This window comes from Rana temporaria, chromosome 2 (genome assembly GCF_905171775.1).
Source record: "Rana temporaria chromosome 2, aRanTem1.1, whole genome shotgun sequence".
Classification (NCBI taxonomy): domain Eukaryota; kingdom Metazoa; phylum Chordata; class Amphibia; order Anura; family Ranidae; genus Rana; species Rana temporaria.
Genome location: NC_053490.1, coordinates 515,239,113 through 515,261,899, shown reverse-complemented (window position 1 = coordinate 515,261,899; position 22,787 = coordinate 515,239,113). Strand labels below are relative to the sequence as shown.

Sequence of the window (22,787 nt, the reverse complement as noted above, 5' to 3'; positions counted from 1 at the left end):
TAACAGTAGGTGGCTGCATATACAGGGGACATGGCTGCACATACGGGGGACATGGCTGGTTATAGGGGGCAAACATGGCTGGACATACGGGGGACATGGCTGGACATACGGGGGACATGGCTGGACATACGGGGGACATGGCTGGACATACGGGGGACATGGCTGGACATACGGGGGACATGGCTGGACATACGGGGGACATGGCTGGATATACAGGGGTCAATACATTGTCAATAAATGATTTTTGGCAATTACAATGATTTTATACCGATTTTTAATCGAAAATTAGGGGTGCGCGTTATACACGTGTGCGCGTTATACTCGAATAAATACGGTATGTCCTTTCATCGTGCGTTTTTATAATATAAATCCGGTCACTTACCATTTTACAGTCCGCCGCCGCTCCGCATAGTTTTATAAAACTATCTTTTTTGAATAACTATGTCCACACCATTGTCATTTTGCTTGTGGGCATTTTTAAGCCCACAAGCACTTACTTCCTGGAAGTCTTGGATGGGGAGTGATAATTGGGTAGCGCACTGCATCCTGGGAAATTATGACACACATTTCCCAGGAGCATTAGAGGGAGATGAGGTCAGGATCCTACTGTAGGTGATTCCAAAGGCAGATTTCGTAGGACTGCATAGCAACAGGCATTTCCAGATGAGTATAAAAAAAAAATTTTTTTTTTTTTAGGTCGAATGAGCACAATAATGAAAAATACATTTTGGGATGAAAACTCCACTTTAAAATTATATTTTTTTTTGAAGGAAGACGTTGTATGGCCACACTGTAAGGTTATTAACCGATTAATTCGGAACAATAATCGGCCAAATAATCGATTATGAAAACAATCATTCGTTGCAGCCCTATATGGATAATTCGTGAATTTGAATAAATTCTTATTCGTTACGTTCTCTAACAGCCAAATTTGAAAGGAAATTCCAATACTGTACCTATAATTTAATCGTTAGCAATAGTTAAGTTATTATTAGCTACCGTATTTATCGGTGTATAACACGTGCCAGGCATATAACACGCACCCCAATGTTAAGAGGGAAGTTTCAGGAAAAAAACAACATATTTTTTAAATAAACAACTTTGAAGCAAATTAAGGGTTAGTGACCATCAATGTCCATCTGCAGCACAAATAAAGTCCTCATTGCAGCCTGATTATTGTCATTAATGCCTTTTTGAACGAATATCATTTGCAGTCTCACCATCTCCCACACCAGCAGCCTGAGTCAGGAAATCACTGAGCCGTCATCTCCTCTGCACGTTACACACACAGTCCCGCCTCCGCCATCGGCATTGGACCAGCTACTGTGATAGGCAGAACACTGGTCCAATGGCGGTGGCGGAGGCGGGACTGTGTGTAAAGTGAAAGCAGAGGAGCCGAACGGAGGGGAGAGGACAGCTCTGAGGTACGCTATCGGCGGAGGACACGCACTTCTGCTTTGTCCCTGATTTTCAGGGAAAAAAGTGTGTGTTTTATACGCCGATAAATACGGCAGTTATTATTTCAGATTTTTGGGTTTCGAATTTTCAGATAGATAGATATATTATGGATTTCCGAATTTTCTAATTTCACATTTCCGAATATTTGGAAACATTTAACCACTTAAGGACCCCTTCACGCGGATATACGTCGGCAGAAGGGCACAAGCACGTACCTGTACGTGTCTCTTTAAGAGCCCAGCCGCGGGGTCGCGAGCGCGGCACCGGCCCGCAAACGGTCACCGGAGCTGAAGAACGGGGAGAGCTGTGTGTAAACACACCTTCCCAGTTCTTCATTGTGGCAATGTCAGGGATCGTCTGTTCCCTGATATAGGGAAAGGGCGATCACTGAGGTCACACGTCCAGCCCCGCCCCCCTACAGTTAGAAACACATATGGAGGTCACACTTAACCACTAGGGGCGCTGAAGGGGGTTAACTCCTAAACTGCAATTGTCATTTTTCACAGTAATCAGTGCATTTTTATAGCACATTTCGCTGTGAAAATGGTCCCAAAAATGTGTCAAAATTGTCCGATGTGTCCGCCATAATGTCGCAGTCACGAGAAAAAAAATAAAAAGCTGATCGCCGCCATTAGCAGTAAAAAAAAAAATTTGTAAAAATGCCATAAAACCATCCCCAATTTTGTAAACGCTATAAATTTTGCGCAAACCAATCAATATACGCTGATTGCGATTTTTTTTAACCAAAAATATGTAGAAGAATATGTATCGGCCTAAACTAAGGGAAAAAAAATGTTTTTTTTTTTATATCTTTTTTTGGGGAAATTTATTATAGCAAAAAGTAAAAAAATATTGCATTTTTTTCAAAATTGTCACCCTATTTTTGTTTATAGCGCACAAAATAAAAACCGCAGAGGTGATCAAATACCACCAAAAGAAAGCTCTATTTGTGGGAAAAAAAGGACGCCAATTTTGTTTGGGAGCCACGTCGCACGACCGCGCAATTGTCTGTTAAAGCGACGCAGTGCTGAATCGCAAAAAGGGGCAAGGTCATTAACCTGCATAATGGTCCGGGGGTTAAGTGGTTAAGAAAATTCAGATATTTTTGAATTAACAAATTTGTCTAAATTCGTTAAAAAAAACGCATTTGGAACTAAACGAATTGCACATGTCTAGTTGGCGTTTTTCTTTTGCGGGGGGGGGGGGGGGGGTCCCCGGTGGCAGCTCGGAACTAGACTTCGCTCACTTTGTTTTTTGGGAGGCATGGTGCAACCGGCACACACTTCCCCCACTGTGACTCCGACCGCCCGCCCGTCGGGAGACTACCATGGCTCGGCGGGTGGGATTCCCCTGTCAACTCTGTCCATGGTTGCAGGAAATAAAGTCACTCCATGTCTGTATGGTCAGCATAATAAGTGTGGGAAGCAGTGGGTCTAGGCTGAAATTCTACTTGAAACATAATGTCCGAAACATTGTTTGGTTACCGACTTGAAGAACAGGTCTGTCCACTTAATATAAATCTTTGAAATAACATTTAGAGTTCAGAGTTCAACAGTGATCCGCTGCTTTTTAGGGGACATACACATGTCCTGTAAGGTAATGCGGGTGATCAGTTCCCCTGGGTTCCAGCTGGTAGAGATGGGTTCTCTGATAGGCTCATACCACGGCCAGACATGTGTCCATCATGAGCTCTGATTGGATACATCTTTGATTTCACTGGTGTCTTTCCTCTTCCACAAGTTTCCGAAGACAATGCCAAAGAAAAGTAAAAAGCCCACGTTGCGATTGGCACTAAACTTTTTCCAGCAGTCCTCTACATTGTTTATGTCTAAGGTATAAATCTGTAAAGGGCAAAAGGAAGAAAAAAAAAGAAAAAGAAAAAAAATCAAGTCATTTCAAAATATGCACTTATGATATTGATTTATGAACGTTTCCTGTATATCATCTGGGGGAAGCAAAACAAATAGTACTTCATAGGAAATCAACATGCTCGTTGGTTAGTTTACCACTTCAGGAAAAATTAAAAAGGTGAACGCCGTACCACCCTCCCCCCACCTTCATCCCAGTCTCCGCTATACTTACCTCTGTGGGTGATGACCTGTCAGTGCCCAAGCAGCAACTCCATTTTCAAAGAAGCCAATCTGAATCATTCTAATCTGTCACAGAAGCCCCACAGAAAGTAGGGGGGAGGATGGGGAATTTCAAAATCCAGGACCGCTACACCCAAGAGTAGGGATGTCCCGATACCGAGCATTTCCCAAGTACTTGTACTCAGGGGAAATGGTCCGATACTTCACCCGATACCTGGGCAGTCAGGTATCGGGTGGTGGGGGGAGTTACTAGTCTTCTCCTTGTTGTCTTTTCCCCCTCCGTGCCGCTCTCCCCCCAGTGCCATCTTATTCCCCGTGTCGCTCTCCCCTGTGCAGCTCCCCCCCATGCCATCTTGTTCCCCAGTGCCGTCTTGTTCCCCCATGTCACTCTCCCCCCGTGCCATCTTGTTCCCCCATGTCGCTCTACCCCGTGCCATCTTGTTCCCCAGTGCCGCTCCCCCCCCCTGCAGCTCTCCCCCCGTGCCGTCTTGTCCCCCTCCGTGCAGCTCTCCCCCCCCCCCCCATGCTGTCTTATCACCCCTGTGCCGCTCTCCCCCCTCAATCTATCAGGATGGAGAGCGGAGGTAGGAGCCGCTAAATCCGGCTCCTACCTTTCCCGAATGGACAGAGTCAGTGATCACTGACTCTGTCCATTCACATAACTGAGCATCGTAACCTGTGTTTACGATGCTTCAGTTTATGAATGGAGGAGCTTCCCTCCATTCATTTCAGCTGAGGCTGCAGAAAAAGGGACTGGGGAATCTGTGTCCCTAGTCCCTTTCTCTGTCTTAAAGGGGAGATGTCAGAGGTCTGTTAAGACCCCTGATATCTCACCAAAGCCCCCCAATGGGACTGATTAAAAAAATGAAAAAAAAAATTGTAATAAATAATTAAAAAAATAAAATGTAAAGAATAATCAAAAAAGAAAAAAAACAAAAAACACACTGACAATCCACAGGGGTAAGTACAGCGGGGACCGGCGGGTGTATGGTGTTAGTTCACCTTTTCATCCCGGGCCAATACTGACATTTCTCTCCTACTTGTAAAATCAGCATTTTATGGCTGGAAAACTACTTGGAACTAGTGTGTGTGTAAAAATCTCCATCGCCAATGATTTAAAAGCCTTTACAGGTGACCAGCTTGGAGTTACACAGGAGGCTTTGCTCTAGAATTATTGATCTCACGCTGACGTTCATGGCGATACCTCACATGTGTGATGAGATTGCCTTTTACATATGTGTGTGGGGCACTTTAAATAAAATAACACATTTTTTATTTTATTTTTACTTTAACACAGTACCTTTACATTTTTTTTTAATCAACTTTATTGCCATCACAAGTGATAGCATGGGCCCTAATAGGTGCTCTTTATGGAGAGATTTGGGATCTATTAGACCCTGGATCTCTCTCCTCTGGCCTCCAAAAGTATCAGATAAAACAGAGATCGGTCTGATCTGATGCTTTCACAAGCCGGTAATGACTCGTTTAGCCCTGGTTCACACTGGGCTGCGGGAGTGAAGCCGTGCGAGTTCAGCTTAACTCGCACGGCTTCACTCCCGCTGGCAGTCCCGATTTCGGCCGCGATTTAAGAGACGATGTAAATCGCGGCCCAAAATTGCAAAAAGTAGTACAGGAACTACTTTTTGAAATCGGTGCAGCGCCGCAGATGCGGCATCGCACCGGTAAGGACAGTGTCATTGCCGCCAATTGGCGGCAAATGCCGCCGATTTGAGATGCGATTTCACATGTGAAATCGCATCTCAAATCGAAGGAAATCGTACCCAGTGTGAACCTGGGCTTACATGAAACCGGAAATGACTAAATCCTTGTCACTCCCGGTTTCTGATGTCATACAGTGGGAGAAACATCGTTTCCCCTCACTGTGTGCCTGGAATCGGATGCCGCCAGTCGCATCCTTACCGGGCTCCCTGATTGGACAGGTGAGCCCGGTAAAGGTGGCGGGAGAGGGGTCATCTACATAGTCGCTTGGATTACTTTCATTAGAAAGAGAATCGCTGGGGGGAGGACAAAGAAACAAAAGAAACAATACCGTGATCATGAGAATAGCTGCAGTCATGATCCCGGTATAACCAGTTCAACCTTAGGCCGGTCTATGAATGGGGAGTGGTTAAGTCAGGAAGAGTGCTGAAGTCCATAATGTCCGACCAATTAAAGGGGTTGTAAAGGTAAAACAAAAATTCCCTAAATAGCTTCCTTTACCTTAGTGCAGTCCTCCTTCACTTACCTCATCCTTCCATTTTGCTTTTAAATGTCCTTATTTCTACTGAGAAATCCTCACTTCCTGTTCTTCTGTCTAACTCCACACAGTAATGCAAGGCTTTCTTCCTGGTGTGGAGAAAGCCTCTTGAGGGGGGAGGGGGCAAGCAGGAGTGTCAGGACGCCCACTAACACACAGCTCCTTTCTCTATCTGCAAAGTAGAGAGCGTCCTGACTCTCCTGCTCGCCCCCTTCCCCCTTAAGAGGCTTTCTCCACACCAGGGAGAAAGCCTCACATTACTGTGTGGAGTTAGACAGAAGAACAGGAAGTGAGGATTTCTCAGAAGAAATAAGGACATTTAAAAGCAAAATGGAAGGATGAGGTAAGTGAAGGAAGACTGCACTAAGGGAAAGGAAGCTATTTAGGGAAAACATTTTTTACCTTTACAACCCCTTTAAATCAAAGCGCATATACAAGTAGCACTAAGATCTTCTATTGTTAACGTTTACTATTGTGAACTTAAAAAAGAAGTATGGGCTTAAGAGTTATTGTAGAATCATACTTACCTAGGTGCATCTGTCCCCCGGCATCTCTGCACTGAGAACCAAGCCACCAAACATCGCCCGTCAGTCAGCAGCTCTCCTGCTTCTTCATGCTCACTGGAGCGCTAAGCTGTGGAGGGGCGGGGAGCGGCCGTCTCAGTGGGTCACGGAGAGGTCGAGACGGCTATCAGTCCAGGCACCCAAAGTCGGGATGACACGGTGCTTGGACTTCAGACCGCTCTCTGCTGAAAATAGGGCACTCTGGATCTCTCGAATTGCAAAACGAATTGCACTCCTATGACCCATATAGGGCTGCAACTAACGATTATTTTCATAATCGATTAGTTGGCCGATTATTGTTTCGATTAATCGGATAATCTTAAAAAAAAGTGTGGTGTACAATTTAGTTAATATGTAAATAAAACAAAAAAAGGCAATTTATTCTTAAATATCCATATGCAATGGTAAATATAAATAACCAACTACAGTAATTGTAATGCCTTCTATTACCTCCACTTTCTCTGGGTTCAGATGCTGATCTTCCCTGCACAGAGTCTTTAAAGTGATTTTTTTTTATTTTATTTTTTTTAAACAAACTTGTTATACTTACCTTCTCTCTGTAATGGTTTTGCACAGAGCAGCCCATATCCTCCACTTCTGGGGTCCCTCACAGATGGTTCTGGCTCCTCCTGCCTTCAGAGTGCCTCAATAGCAAGCTGCAAAGTATAGTATAGAGCAGTGATGGCGAACCTTGGCAGCCCAGATGTTTTGAAACTACATTTCCCATGATGCTCATACACGCTGCAGTGTAGTTGAGCATCATGGGAAATGTAGTTCCAAAACATCTGGGGTGCCAAGGTTCGCCATCACTGGTATAGAGTATAGGGGTGGCAAACAAGGCCCGCGGGCCGAATCCGGCCCGCCGGACCTTGTAATGTGGCCCGCACAGCAGCCTCCTCATTTAGGCAGGTTGGGATCCCAGTCCCTCAGTCCCGCGAGCGGCGTGGCAAATTAGCGCATGCGCGGCCTGTCAGTCTGCGCACAGGCATCTTCCCCTTACTATGCCGCTCTGTCTCTGCCCCCGCATCCACCGCCGTGTCTCCACTCGTCTCGACTTAGGCTGCCACTTTGGCCTCCACCCTGTCTCTGCCTCCGTCTCCGCCTCCACCGCCGCGTCTCCACTCGTCTTGGCTTAGGCTGCCACTCTGGCCTCCGCCCTGTCTCCGCCTCCGCCTCCGCTCTGTCTCCACCCATGTCACTCGATGCGCTCCAGCCACCATGTTGCGGCTCAGGTATTGGCAGCGGCTGCCCGATGATTGGACAAACGGGTGTCATGTGCGGTGGCAGGGGCCATCATCTTCTCCTCCGCGCCGGACAGGATTTCCCCTTGATGTGGCAGCCAGTGTGGGACTGGTGCAGCGGCACCTGCGTACCTGTGGTACGTGACAGTGACACAGATGCACAGTACAGTCACACGGTGTACACTACTACACACATACACAGAGCATCACCATCTCCCCCAAAGTTCCTCCTGCCCCCACTTATTCTCAATGTTCCCCCCAATTATCCCCAATGTTCCTCCTGTCCCCCCAATGTTCCTCCTGTCCCCCCAATGTTCCTCCTGTCCCCCCAATGCCCCTCCTGCCCCCCCACTTATATCCAATGTCCCCCCAAATTTCCCCAATGTTCCTCATGTCCCTCCTGTCCCCCAATGTTCCTAATGTCCCTCCTGTCCCCCCCAAAAAAGGTACTATAGCCCAATACAAAGGGAGGGAGCCACCTATACAGGGAGGTACCAGAGCTGGGCCAGGTAGGAAGGTAAGAGAGTACAGATGTGAGGAATTTTTAGGCGCAATCCTGACCCCTGCACTGTATACGTAGCGCAATCCTGACCCCTGCACTGTATACGTAGCACAATCCTGACCCATGCACTGTATACGTAGCGCACCCGGCCCTTTGAGGGTAACCATACTGCTGATGCGGCCCCCGATGAATTTGAGTTTGCCACCCCTGGTATAGAGCGTCCGCTATAGCAAGGTAAAAAAACTTCTGCCATTAGAACCACTCACTTCCTGCCCAGGACTACATGTCCCATGAGGCATTGCTCCTCACACTTTCACATTCACAAATTCTCAGGCACTTAGTGACATGTATGGATGGTGTACTGAGCTGTATGTTTGCTGCACTGTATTTCCTGGTATGTAAACAAATAATGCATTCTATATGCAGGCTGTGAAGGATATGTCAGTGTAAATCTCCCTGCTGGGTTAAATTGTGGGATTCATGTATTACAAGCTATTGACATGTTAATGACCCTTCCTCAGCCAGCTCCCTAGTTCAAATGGTAATTGATTTATTGTGTGTGGGAAGGAGACCGGCCTTACTGTTTACAATGATTAGAAGTGGCTCATGTTAATTATTCTGATTGCTTCATTGTGGTCAGGCTGTTACAACTAGTATTTAACTCCACTGATGTCTTTATCTAAAGAAACGTGTCTGCATGGTCGGCTCCGACTTGTCTCCTATAATCTGTATGGGAAACCCCACTGTGTGAGGGGGGCGTTCCTAACAGGCTGTAACCACATATAAGCTGAGTTTTTGTGTCAATAAATCAGTCTTGTTCTAGCAGTAAGCTTGGCATGTGTGGCTTTCTGGGCGATTCCAGGGATATCCCTCCTCGTGGAATATTGGGGTGATTTTCGTTATGGGAAGAAGGGAACGTTGACGGGGATATCATACCGATACCGTCACAAATTGGTTGGCAGCAGCGGGATCTTCCCTTCTACTCTCCTTTACACCCGGATTCCAAGCAGACACTGGAAGAACTACTGGAAGGATTGCTAGCAACAAAACCAAGCGGGTCATCATAGCGGAATCAATGGAGCTAGACCAGGAGGACGGGATTGCAGCAACGCCAGCAGTACAAGAGATGGAGACACCAGGGATTCAGGAGGAGGAATCGCCAGCCAACAAGCTAATGAGAGAGAATCTAGCGTGGTTCGGCCCGAACCCAACAGCAGATGTGGTGCTGAGAGTGATGGACCTGTTAGCGAAGGAGGCTAAAGAAATAAGAGACGCAGAGCTACAGAAGGATAAACAAATAAGGGACGCAGAGCTACAGAAGGCTAAACAAATAAGAGACGCAGAGCTACAGAAGGATAAACAAATAAGGGACGCAGAACTACAGTTAAAACTGGCAGCAGTCCAACAAGCAGCCGCACCTTCTCCAAACAGTGAGTACAGCACAGCAGACGCAAGGAAGATTCCGTTTAGCGCTTTTAAAGCTTTTGATGAAAAGGACTGTGAGATTGATAACTTCCTGGCGGATTTTGAGCGACAATGTAACCTACACCGAATAGCTAGAAGAGAGTGGGTCGCAATATTGTCAGGCAAACTGTCAGGCAAAGCTTCTGATGCTTTCCGGACCGTGCCAGATGAGGATATCCATAGCTACGCCCGGGTTAAAGAAGTGCTCCTGGCTCGTTATGCAGTAACCCCAGAGTCCCACCGACAGAAGTTCAGGGACTCACGCAAAACCACGAAAGACTCTTACGCAGAATGGGCATGCCAGTTGTCCCGGTCGGCCTCTAACTGGGTTAACAGCAGCCAGGCCACCACCGCAGAGGACATTTTGCAACTAATGCTCCTGGAGCAATTTTACAATCACATCCAGACGGATGTCAAAGATTGGGTGAGAGATCGCAGGCCCATGACTCTACCAGAGGCCGCCAAGTTGGCAGATGAATATGCGGATACTCGCAAGACGAACCAGATCACACCACAGGAACAACCTCCACCACAAACGGTGCCCTCACACCCACCAGCCGCTAGATACCAACCTCCTAACAGACCGGTGACATCTAGCCCTCGCTATCCACGCCAGGAGGGCAACGAACAACGCTGCTTCCGGTGCAAACAGCTGGGTCACTTCAAGCAGAATTGCCCCATGAATGACAACACCAGGTCAAATTGGTCTCAACCTGGGTACCGCCCACCAGCAGCAGCCCATTGTGTAGACTCGGCTTGGGATCCCCAGGAGCGGGGTCGGGAAGAACCATTGGGCACCCCTTACGAAGCCCTCATGGTACAATCTGCTATTACGGACAACAGGGAACACCATTGTCAGCTGGTCATGGGCTCCAGCCCTGAGCCAGAGGGGCCCTGGAGGGAGCTGGGCAGAAAGAGGCACTGCCGGCCACCCTTCAAGAAGAAGAGGTCCTGGAAGCCGTATAACAAGCTGACCTTGGAGGAGAAGAAGCGACTGGAGGAGAGGGAGTCGCAGCGGGCGTCCCAGATGCGGGCCGAGATGTTCGCCAAGGGCCCACCGGTGGCCCCTTACACCACCACCCAGTTCCTGATGATGAAGGACCACGTGGAGAGCCTGCAGGACATGAGCAAGCAGGAGCTGATCCGTGAGTACATAGAGCTGGAGGAGTGCATAAGCCGCATGGAGGAGGAGAACAACCACCTGAGGTCACAGCAGGCTGACCCCCCCAGGCTCCATGAACTGGAGATGGAGCTGGAGAAGCTCCAAGAGGAGAACCGGCGGCTGCGGAGGGAGCAGGGGGTGGCTGACCTTATGGGGCTCTGAGTCCCCTTCCCCCCCCCCAGACTCTGAGCACCAGTGCTACAGCATTTCAACAAATATAACTTTTTCTTTTTATGAATCTCCTGTGATTGTCACTTCAGAGCCATAACCTGCCCCCTCCCATAGCGGGACACCTAGACGGCGGCGCACGGACCCATTCGCTGTCTTCACACTGACTTCTGGTGACTTTGCAGATCGCACAAAGACTTGGGGACTGACCGGCGTGTGATCTGACGACCCGGTGGCATACCTGAGTCGGAAGCAGTTACCAATGGAGGTCAGTCACGCCAAACGGAGTTAACCTCGGACTAAAAGCTCTGAACCCGTCAACCCTACTGGACCAGGGAAGGTCCAACCGGGTTTGCCGGAGCAGGGAGAAAAAGGGGGGCCATTGTGAAGGATATGTCAGTGTAAATCTCCCTGCTGGGTTAAATTGTGGGATTCATGTATTACAAGCTATTGACATGTTAATGACCCTTCCTCAGCCAGCTCCCTAGTTCAAATGGTAATTGATTTATTGTGTGTAGGAAGGAGACCGGCCTTACTGTTTACAATGATTAGAAGTGGCTCATGTTAATTATTCTGATTGCTTCATTGTGGTCAGGCTGTTACAACTAGTATTTAACTCCACTGATGTCTTTATCTAAAGAAACGTGTCTGCATGGTCGGCTCCGACTTGTCTCCTATAATCTGTATGGGAAACCCCACTGTGTGAGGGGGGCGTTCCTAACAGGCTGTAACCACATATAAGCTGAGTTTTTGTGTCAATAAATCAGTCTTGTTCTAGCAGTAAGCTTGGCATGTGTGGCTTTCTGGGCGATTCCAGGGATATCCCTCCTCGTGGAATATTGGGGTGATTTTCGTTATGGGAAGAAGGGAACGTTGACGGGGATATCATACCGATACCGTCACACAGGCCAACTAATCAACTGGCCGATTAATCGATTATGAAAATAGTTGACAACTATTTTCATAATCGATTAGTTGTCGATTAATCGATTAGTTGTTTCGGCCCTAAACCCATAGGAGAAGCCCAGCCAAACAAGCTCAGGCTGGACTTCTCCTTTAATCAAACTGAATCATTTCTCCCAAGCAACAAAACAACCCCAAATGAAAAATGAGGGCGAGAGCACAATCCAGTAGACAGCAGGTGTTTTGCTTCCTTATTACCATCTTTACTAAACCAAAGAAGACGCTTCCAGAGGATATCTTGTCATAAATGGTCATGCAATATACACTGATCAGCCATAACATTAAGACCACCCACCTAATATGGAGTATGGACCCCTTTAGCTAAAACAGCCCTGACCCATTTTGGCATAGACACCAAAGTAACATCCACATGAATGGCAGGACCCAAGGTTTCCCAGCAGAACATTGACAAAAGCACCACACTGCCTCTGCCGACCGGCCTTCTTATACCGCATCCTGGTGCCCAGGTAAGTGACGCACACACACCTGGCCATCCACATGATCTAAATGAAAACGCGATTCACCAGGCCACCTTCTTCCATTGCGCCGAATTCCAGTTCCGATATTCATGTGACCATTGTAGAAGCTTTTGGCTGTGGACACGGGTCACCATGGGCTTCACAGCCCCATACACAACAACCTACAATGCCCATTATTTCTCTCCTTTCACCACATAAACTTCATGGACAACATGTTTACTTGCTGCCTAATATATCCCACCAATTTTGTAACGAGATATTCCCTTTACCCGTCAGTGGTCATAACGTTATGTCTGATCGGTGTACGTCATCCTGCTTCCTTGTATCGATCGAGGTCACAACGTTTAAAAGAAATTACCTGATGAGCAAGATGTCCCCCAATGAGTGCTACAGCGGCATAATAGGGAAATGTCTGGTCACAGTTGAGTCCTGTCAGTGTAAGTCCTGCAAGCATCGCCACACTAAATCCACTTAGCCACGGCTTCGTCTGGTCATTGAATCGCAATGCTGTGGATTTGACCCCAATGACCAGATCATCTTTTTTATCCTGAAAATTAAACACAGTTGGGTTGTATTTTAATTTAAAACATACTATAAACTCAATAGATATATTGCAGCTTACTGGTGCTTAGATGTGGAGGCAGAATGAATTTATTTTCTGTCTTTTATTGCTTTATGTTCACCTGGCTGTTCTTAACACACTTCCTGCCATAGGGTGACAACGCTCGTTAACTGTACTAATGAGGGAGCAGGGTTGTCACCCCAGGATAGAAATACAACACATTTCCTTTGTATCTCCTTGATAATATAGTGGGAGGTGCTGAAGATCACAGAGAGCTGGGAACAATGATAACTGATAACAATCAGCGCAGAATACAGGAAGCAATCAACTGGCAGGACCAACATGTATTTTTGCAATTATCACAAGTAGTATATTGTAGCTTATCAGTTCTTAGTTTTTCATCTTTAAAGCAGAGTTCCACTCAAAAATTGAACTTTCGCTTTTCGGAACCCTCCCCCCCTCTGGTGTCACATTTGGCACCTTTCAGGGGGGAGGGGGGTGCAGATACCTGTATAATACAAGTATTTGCACCCACTTCTGGGGAGAGACTCTTACGAGAGTCACTCCACCTCCCGCCACCTTCTGCAAAACACACTGGTCCCAGGAGACAGCGGGGACCACTGGGAACGTGCCGCGCTACTTACGCATGCCATAGGGAACCAGGCAGTGAAGCCGCAAGGTTTCACTTCCTGATTCTCTCACCCAAAATGGCTGCGGGGGCAGCAGAGAGATGAGCGATTGCTCGGCCTCGGCTGCCGACATCGCGGGCGCGCTGGACAGGTAAGTGTCAATTTATTAAAAGTCAGCAGCTGCAGTATTTGTAGCTTCTGGCTCTTAATATTTATTTTTTGAGGGACCTCCGCTTTAAGTCAAGAACATTTTCAGCAAATATCTGTTGATTCTGCTAGAAATGCAGTGTCCCTGTTACTTCCTTTGAGCTGAACTGAAAACACAAACGTCCTCCTGATTCTTCTGTATTATTAATCCCCCCACCATGTATTGAAGATCAATAAAAAAGGCAGACATGTTTAAAGTCCAGCCTGCCACCCTAAGACAAGAAGTGTGTTACTGGCAGGATCATCTTGTAAAAATTAAGGGGGAAAAAAGCCTGAAAAAAGAGAACTATTGCAGGCACTTCATTTAAAGCGGTGGTTCACCTGAATTTTTTTTTTTTTTTAAAAGCCAGCAGCTACAAATACAGCAGCTGCTGACTTTTAAAAAATGGGTGCTTATCAGTCCAGGTCGCCCGCGACGACGGCAGCCGAAGCCAAAAGGTAGCTCGGCTTTCCCCGCCGCCATCCTTGGTAAGGGAATTGGGCAGTGAAGCGCTGTGGCCCGGTTCCCTACTGCGCATTTGTGAGTCGTGTTGCGCCGTTCCCATTGGTCCCCGTTGTGTTCTGGGAGCCGAGTGTTTCCCCCAACACAACTGGGGGGTGACGCAGAGGGGCCAGACAGGTATCTGCACCCCCTCCCCCCTAAAAGGTGTCAAATGTGACACCGGAGGGGGGGAGGGTTCCGAAAAGCAGGGGTTCACTTTTGGGTGAACCTCCGCTTTAAAAACTGCAACATATGGCATTTTTGTTTTTATACAATGGAACTTCCGCTTTTCGGAACCCTCCCCCCTCTGGTGTCACATTTGGCACCTTTCAGGGGGGAGGGGGGTGCAGATACCTGACTAAGACAGGTATTTGCACCCACTCCCTGGCATAGACTCCTGTGGGGAGTCACGCCACTCCCACACCCTCCCTGCGCTGCCTTCTGGAAAACACACGCGGGGACTGCTGGGAAAGCGCTGCGCTACTCGCGAATATGCAGTAGGGAACTGGACATTGAAGCCGCAGAGCTTTACTTCCTGATTCCCTCACCGAGGATAGCTGCAGGGGCAGCAGAGAAACGAGCTATTGCTCATCTTCTGCTTCCGATATCGCGGGTGTGCTGGACAGGCAAGTGTCCATTTATAAAAAAAATTTTTTTAGCGGGACCTCCGCTTTAAGTGTAGATACACTTTAGGGACTCGTTCATGGGGCGTATACCCGTGGAGGCTGTGTGTAGATGCACGCAGGCGTTCCTTGCATCCCTGTACAGGAAGGCCTATTGATGCCAATTGGGATACAATGGTTGCACAGACACAGACCCTACTCTCAATCTGACACACGTGCGGGTGCGCGGCAAGGGCGGATCCAGAGTCTAGTCTCGGGAGGGGCACTGCCAGAAAATAAGGTGTTGCTTACAGAACTCAATTAGGTGTCCGGTGTGTCCGCTGTAATGTTGCAGTACCGCTAAAAAATCAATGATCGCCGCCATTACTAGTAAAAAATATTTAAATATAAATGCCATAAATCTATCCCATAGTTTGTAGACGATTGTCAGGGACTGCAGACATGGTACAAGAGATGGTCAGAGACTGCAGACATGGTACAAGAGATGGTCAGACTGCAGACATGGTACAAGAGATGGTCAGAGAATGCAGACATGGTACAAGAGATGGTCAAAGACTGCAGACGTGGTACAGGAGATGGTCAGAGACTGCAGACGTGGTACAGGAGATGGTCAGAGACTGCAGACGTGGTACAGATGGTCAGAGACTGCAGACGTGGTACAAGGAGATGGTCAAAGACTGCAGACGTGGTACAATAAATGGTCAGAGACTGCAGACATGGTACGGAGATGGTCAGAGACTGCAGACGTGGTACAGGAGATGGTCAGAGACTGCAGACGTGGTACAGGAGATGGTCAGAGACTGCAGACGTGGTACAGGAGATGGTCAGAGACTGCAGACGTGGTACAAGGGATGGTCAGAGACTGCAGATGTGGTACAAGAGATGGTCAGAGACTGCAGACGTGGTACAGGAGATGGTCAGAGACTGCAGACGTGGTACAGGAGATGGTCAGAGACTGCAGACGTGGTACAGGAGATGGTCAGAGACTGCAGACGTGGTACAAGGGATGGTCAGAGACTGCAGACGTGGTACAAGAAATGGTCAGAGACTGCAGACGTGGTACAAGGGATGGTCAGAGACTGCAGGCATGGTACAAGGGATGGTCAGAGACTGCAGAAGTGGTATAAGAGATGGTCAGAGACTGCAGACGTGGTACAGGAGATGGTCAGAGACTGCAGACGTGGTACAAGGAGATGGTCAGAGACTGCAGGCATGGTACAAGGGATGGTCAGAGACTGCAGACGTGGTATAAGAGATGGTCAGAGACTGCAGGCATGGTACAAGGGATGATCAGAGACTGAACACATGGTACAAGAGATCAATGCAGCCTCATCAGTGCCCACCATTGCAGCCTCACTGTACAAATGAACGCAGCCCCACCTTTGTGTATAAATTCAGTCCCACTTTTGTATATCAATGCAGACCCACTTTTGTATATCAATGCAGACCCACTTTTGTATATCAATGCAGACCCACTTTTGTATATCAATGCAGACCCACTTTTGTCTATCAATGCAGACCCACTTTTGTCTATCAATGCAGACCCACTTTTGTCTATCAATGCAGACCCACTTTTGTCTATCAATGCAGCCCCACTTTTGTCTATGAATGCAGCCCTACTTTTGTCTATGAATGCAGCCCTACTTTTGTCTATGAATGCAGCCCCACTTTTGTCTATGAATGCAGTCCCACTTTTGTCTATGAATGCAGCCCCACTTTTGTCTATGAATGCAGCCCCACTTTTGTCTATGAATGCAGCCCCACTTTTGTCTATGAATGCAGCCACACTTTTGTATATGAATGCAGCCACAGTTTTGTCTATTAATGCAGCCACACTGTGCATGGCACTCACCATGGCATTGCCTCGATCACACACAGCAGGTATCTCCTCTCCCGACGTGTGTCATGGAACAAACAGGAGCTGTAGGTCTGTGTTCGGCTCTAGCAAAGTCCCACCCTAGATGGCTGTGTGATAGACAAAACACTGATTCAATCAGTGTTCCATCTACTATCACACAAGCAGGTCTAGCACAGGCAGCACAGCCGAACACAGATCCAGCTCTCACACACAGCCAGAGATGCCCGATGTCATACACGCAGGAGAGAGGGGAGTGCTGCAGTCAGCTACAGCTTAAAGCAGCCTCAGGACAGGCAGCCTACCAGCCCTGGTGATGAGAGGGAGAGAGAGTTAGAGACTCGGCAGCGGGAGCTGCAGGCACCGCAAAGCAGTTTAAAAGCCAATGTGACATGATTGCCTCGGGGGGGAGCAATTGCCATGTTGCCCCTCCCTGGATCCGCCGTTGCCACAAAGCAGTTTAAAAAAAAATAGTAGTAAAAAAAAATAGTAGTAAAAAAAATAGTAGTAAAAAAAAAAAAAAAAAAAAAAAAAATATTTTTTTTTTTTTTTTTAAAGCCAATGTGACATGATTGCCTCGGGGGGGGGGCAATTGCCCTGTTGCCCCCCCCCCCTGGATCCGCCGTTGGTGCGCGGCCCTAAGCATTTGGGGTCTTGCACCTGCACGGATGTGAGATTGGAAGCAGCTTCTGAGTCTGTGGAACCGCTGCATCCAAACTGACATGAGACTGCCACCATGGAACACATGTACATCCCTGTGCAGGCAAACACGGCCTTCCACGGGCGTGCGCTTTAGTATGCCCCACGGGAAGTAGGCCCAATTAATTTTCTCCCTTTTGGTTTGTTGAAAATACCAGCGTTTCTCAACTCCAGTCCTCAAGGCGCCACAACAGGTCGTGTTTTCAGGATTTCCCTCAGATGAAACAGCTGTGGTATTTACTAAGGCAGTGAAACTGATCAAATCACCTGTACGAAATAATGGTAAGCCTGAAAACATGACCTGTTGGGGCCCCTTGAGGACTGGAGTTGAGGAACACTGGAATATACCATTGGAATTGTTCGGTTTTATTTGTTCAGTAAGAAAACAAACCCCTTGATCCTGTCAAATTCAGTGCTGTCCTGTGCACTCTGCAGTCATATCTCAAGAACACCTCCATATGTTGGGGAGGCAGTGGGTATTCTGAAGCTCCTCAAAAGACAACTTAGCAGGGCTGACACCATTCCTTGTGCATGTATTGCAGAGATGTACTAAATGCGCATTTTTTTCTCCTCCCAGACATATCCATTCTTTCAGTGACAAACACAGGAATTACCTGGTGTGCATATATGGTATCATAAACCAATGTCCATAGAATTCCAGAGACATACAAGGGAAGACACACTGACCAGTCGCATGAACCTGTAATAGCAGACCAGCCTAACAAGGCTCCCCAGTTAAATGCCATTCCTGTGTAGAAAGGTAAAGAGATTAATGCATTTATGTCTATGCAACCAATAAGACATCTTGTAAGAATGTAGTACAAGGAAAGCGAGTATAGATCATGTACTAGCCCCCAATAAAAAGATGGCATGAAGAACAAGTGTCACAGTAGTATACTCTGCCCCCCTTCACATCATCCCCCCTACAGTAGAACCGTCTGCCCCCCTTCACATTTTCCCCACTACAGTAGAACCCTCTGCCTCCCCTTCACATGACACCCCCCCCTACAGTAGAACCCTCTGCCCCCCCCTTCACATGCCCCCCCCCCCCCTACAGTAGAATCCTCTGCCCCCCTTTCACATCATCCCCCCTACAGTAGAATCCTCTGCCCCCCCCCTCAAATCACCCCCCTCTCCCTAAAGTAGAATTATATGCCGCCCCTCACATCACCCCCTCTCCCTAAAGTAGAATTATATGCCCCACCTCACATCACCCCCCTCTCCCTAAAGTAGAATTATATGCCCCACCTCACATCACCCCCCTCTCCCTAAAGTAGAATTATATGCCGCACCTCACATCATCCCCCCTACAGTTACCTCCTCTGACCCCCCAAAGTAGTGTCGTCTGCCCCCTTTCACATCAATCACCCCCCCCCCCTCTTCTCCCAGTGTTCTTTGTCCCCTTCACATTATCTCCCAGACACAAAAACACACACCAGTGTATAGGTAGCACTTTAACTTACAATAGGTGTACCGGAGGCAGCACAATACTGGATGGAGGGCAAGAGTGGAAGCTTGTTGAGTTAACCGCCTGGTGCCCTAGCAAGCAATCACCTGCTGAATAACTTTAAAGTTAAATCCAGCAGCTCCCGTCCTGTATCTGATATTGTGCTGCCTCCTCCCAATCCACGCTCTGCAGTGAAGAGGAGAGTGGTGGAGGTCGGAGGGGGGGGGGGGGAATTACTGGCAAAGCAGGGACAAGTTGACCATCTGTCGACTGCCTGTAGACAGGTGGATGGAGAACAACAACTCCCCCCACCTGCTTTAAGGCAGTGTTGGCCAACATGAACTCCATAGAGGGCCTTAAAGCGGAGCTCCACCCTAAAGTGGAACTCGCACTGATTGGAACCCTCCCCCCCTCCGGTGTCACATTTGACACCTTTCAGGGGGGAGGGGGGTGCAGATACCTGTCTAAAGACAGGTATTTGCACCCACTTCCGGCCCAGCATTCATGGGCAAAAGACGGGCATTGCATCACATCCTGTCACCCCCCCCCCCCGTTGTGTGCTGGGAACACTCGGCTCCCAGCACACAGCGTGAGCCAATCGGCGGGTGCAGCGCGACTCGCGCATACGCCGTAGGGAACCGGGCAGTGAAGCCGGAGCGCTTCACTTCCTGGTTCCCTCACAGTGGATGGCGGGGGGGGCAGCAGAGTGACGAGCGATCGCTCGTCCTCTGCTGCGGATGGCGCTGGACTCCAGGACAGGTAAGTGTCCTAATATTAAAAGTCAGCAGCTGCAGTATTCGTAGCTGCTGGCTTTTAATATTTTTTTTTAGCCGCACATCCGCTTTAAGTATGGTTCCTGACACTTCACAATAAGCGTATTTTCACGTTTGAGGTGCATTGTGTCAAAATGGAATGAGCTGTAATAAACCCCAACTCCCAAAAAACTGCCTAATCTGTGCTATTGCTCCATTTCTCATCACTAATGCCCCCCCCTCCCCCCCCAGTATAAATGGACCAGTGTCTTAATTCAACCTTACAAACTATGTATACAAAGTAGCTGTGAGTTCTGTGCCATGCCGACTCACAGAAAATAAACAAAAACTGCATCATTTCTACTTTCTGATATTTCTATTTTCAGAATTCCTTTTAGGTTGTCAGGCAGAGCTAATCCATACTTTTTAGTGTTGTCATATCTGATATTTGCAGGTTTACCTAATACAAGCTGGGGCCAGTAGGTGATCCTCTTCATTAGTGGATAGGTAACTACCAGCAACAAGGAAGACGCTCCTAGAGCAATGCTAAAACACAATTTTAGGAAGAAATTATTAGATATACATCTTTATTAAATTTGCTGTACTACTGGGTAATATAAACAACTGTCATTCTTAGCCCCTTCATGCCTAAGTCTTTTTCTGACACTTGTTGATTACAAGTTAAAATCTGAATTTTTTGCTATAAAAAGACTTAGAACAAACATTATAAATATATTTTTTAGTGATAATAAAAATGGCAAATCGCTGCAATATTTTATGTCACACTATATTTGCGCAGCGGTCTTTCAAATACAATATTTTTTTAGAATACTTTAAACAAATTATATATCACACACACACACACTATATATATATATATATATATATATATATATATATATATATATATATATATATATATATATATATATATATATATATATATATATATATATATATATACATACATACATACATATACACACATACCCATTTTTTTGTTTGTATAAAAAGGGCACACACCCACACGAGAAATAGTCCCTTTCTCCTTTCGTTCTGGATCATTGCTTTGGCCTGAGCCATGAGGCTCAAGCCCTCTTTTGCCATCTTGAGCCCAAACGATGAGACTACGTCAAGAGGATTGTGATAAGTATTTTTGATATTCTGCTGTTTAGGGTTTGCATATTCCTATTTTCTTGGGAAATAAATGAAAGATATTGTTTTACTAAGCAGATGTGTTTATTTTCATAGCTAACCTTATATCATTATGCTTATCAGAGTTGTTATAGACTAGCTAATTATAGGGATAGACAAATTAATACATATATGCAATAGTTATATCAGGGTTTGACAAATTTGCTTGGAATCTAGGAGCCAGCTAAAAAAGTTAGGAGCCAGAAAACGCACCCCGTCCCGACGAGCTTGCGTGCAGAAGCGAACACATACGTGAGCAGCGCCCGCATATGTAAACTGTGTTCAAACCACACATGTGAGGTATCGCCGCGATTGGTAGAGCGAGAGCAATAATTTTAACCCTAGACCTCCTCTGTAACTCAAAACATGCAACCTGTAGATTTTTTTAAACGTCGCCTATGAGGATTTTAAAAGGTAAAAGTTTGTCGGCATTCCACGAGCGGACGTAATTTTGAAGCGTGACATGTTGGGTATGAATTTACTCGGCGTAACATTATCTTTCATAATATTAAAAAAAATGGGGATAACTTTACTGAATTTTTTCCCAAAAAAGTGCGCTTGCAAGACTGCTGCGCAAATACGGCGTGACAGAAAGTATTGCAACAATCGCCATTTTATTCTCTAGGGTGTTAGGATAAAAAATATATATAATGTTTGGGGGTTCTAATTAGAGGGAAGAAGATGGCAGTGAAAATAGTGAAAAATGACATTAGAATTGCTGTTTAACTTGTAATGCTTAACTTGTAATACCAACGGCCACCACCAGATGGCGCCAGCTCACACATCTGGTGGTAATAACTTATAATACCAACGGCTCACCACCAGATGGCGCCAGATTTGCCCACCTTCCAAGCCAAGTCGCCAGGACACTATTTCTAGTCGCCATGGCGACCAGGATTTGTCGAGCCCTGAGTTATATCGTTTATTATTTTAGTTTGATTATTGCATCATTTACTTCAAACAGGTTACCAGGTTAGAGTTACAGAGGAGGTCTTACGCTAGAATTATTGCTCTCGCTCGAACGATCGTGGCCATACCTCACACATGTGGTTTGAACACTGTTTACATTTGCAAGCACGGAGGGATGGGGCACTTTAAAAAACTTTCTTTTATTATTTATTTGTTTTTTTGTTAGTTTTACACTGTCTCTTTAAATCGTATTTTATTTTTGTTGCTGTCACAAGAAATGTAAACATCCCTTGTGACAGTAATAGGCAGTGACAAGTATTCTTTGTGGAGTGATCCATTTTTTTTGGTGACTATTGTGATCATTGTATTCTACCAGTGGAGAAGGCTGCCCGCCAGCAGAACAATATAGCACTGCGGGAGTGATTCCACCCCATCAACATACTCTGTTGAATAGTGGGATCAAGCAATTTTATTTTCTTCAACCCATGGTTGAAGGAAAGGAAATTTCACATTCCATGGCCTACCTAGATCTGCCAGGCCATACAATTTCACATTTAGAATGTACAACTATTAATTTTAAAGCACATTATAAAATAAGATTAACCCACCTATAATTATTTAGACACAAAAGTACACACAAAGCCACGCTAAGCTGACCGCCCAGGAAAACCAAGGACTGGAACCGAGAGATGTCACCCGCTGCAATGGGACGACTTGCCGTTCTCTCCACCTTCAGAGAAAAAACAAATCAGATTTGGAGTCAAACAATGTTGAAGCTGTAAACTACCCTGAACTATGAAATATCCTAGCACTGGAGGAACTTAGAAAGAGTACAAAAAGCCAAACATTTGTTTTTACCTTTAGAAAGAGTGGCAAGGGGTTAGAACCAACTTTTTTGGACCTCTTTTTCTCTGCTAGAGAGAGTCATCCTATTAGAACTGTTGCTTAAAAAGAACAAAGGGGGTAATCCACAAACACCCGGCACAACGTAACTTTTGTCATTTAAGTTACACCGCCGCAAATTGCACAAGGTAGTGCCCGATCCACAAAGCACTTACCTTGAAATTTTCAGCGGTGTAACT

General features: G+C 46.6%; 1 protein-coding gene across 3 annotated transcripts in view; it reads right to left on the bottom strand.

The window, feature by feature from the left end:
- Nucleotides 1-2,655: 2,655 nt before the first annotated feature.
- COQ2 (coenzyme Q2, polyprenyltransferase) overlaps nt 2,656-22,787 on the bottom strand; it is a 31,318-nt gene continuing 11,186 nt past the window's right edge. For all 3 annotated transcript variants that reach the window (XM_040339010.1, XM_040339013.1, XM_040339012.1), the window contains exons 4-8: nt 22,314-22,435; nt 20,063-20,148; nt 18,018-18,151; nt 12,706-12,894; nt 2,656-3,299 (exon numbers count right to left, since the gene is read on the bottom strand). In XM_040339010.1, the coding sequence (XP_040194944.1) occupies nt 3,141-3,299; nt 12,706-12,894; nt 18,018-18,151; nt 20,063-20,148; nt 22,314-22,435 (690 nt within the window). In that variant the 3' untranslated portion in view covers nt 2,656-3,140. The remainder of the gene's footprint in view (nt 3,300-12,705; nt 12,895-18,017; nt 18,152-20,062; nt 20,149-22,313; nt 22,436-22,787) is intronic.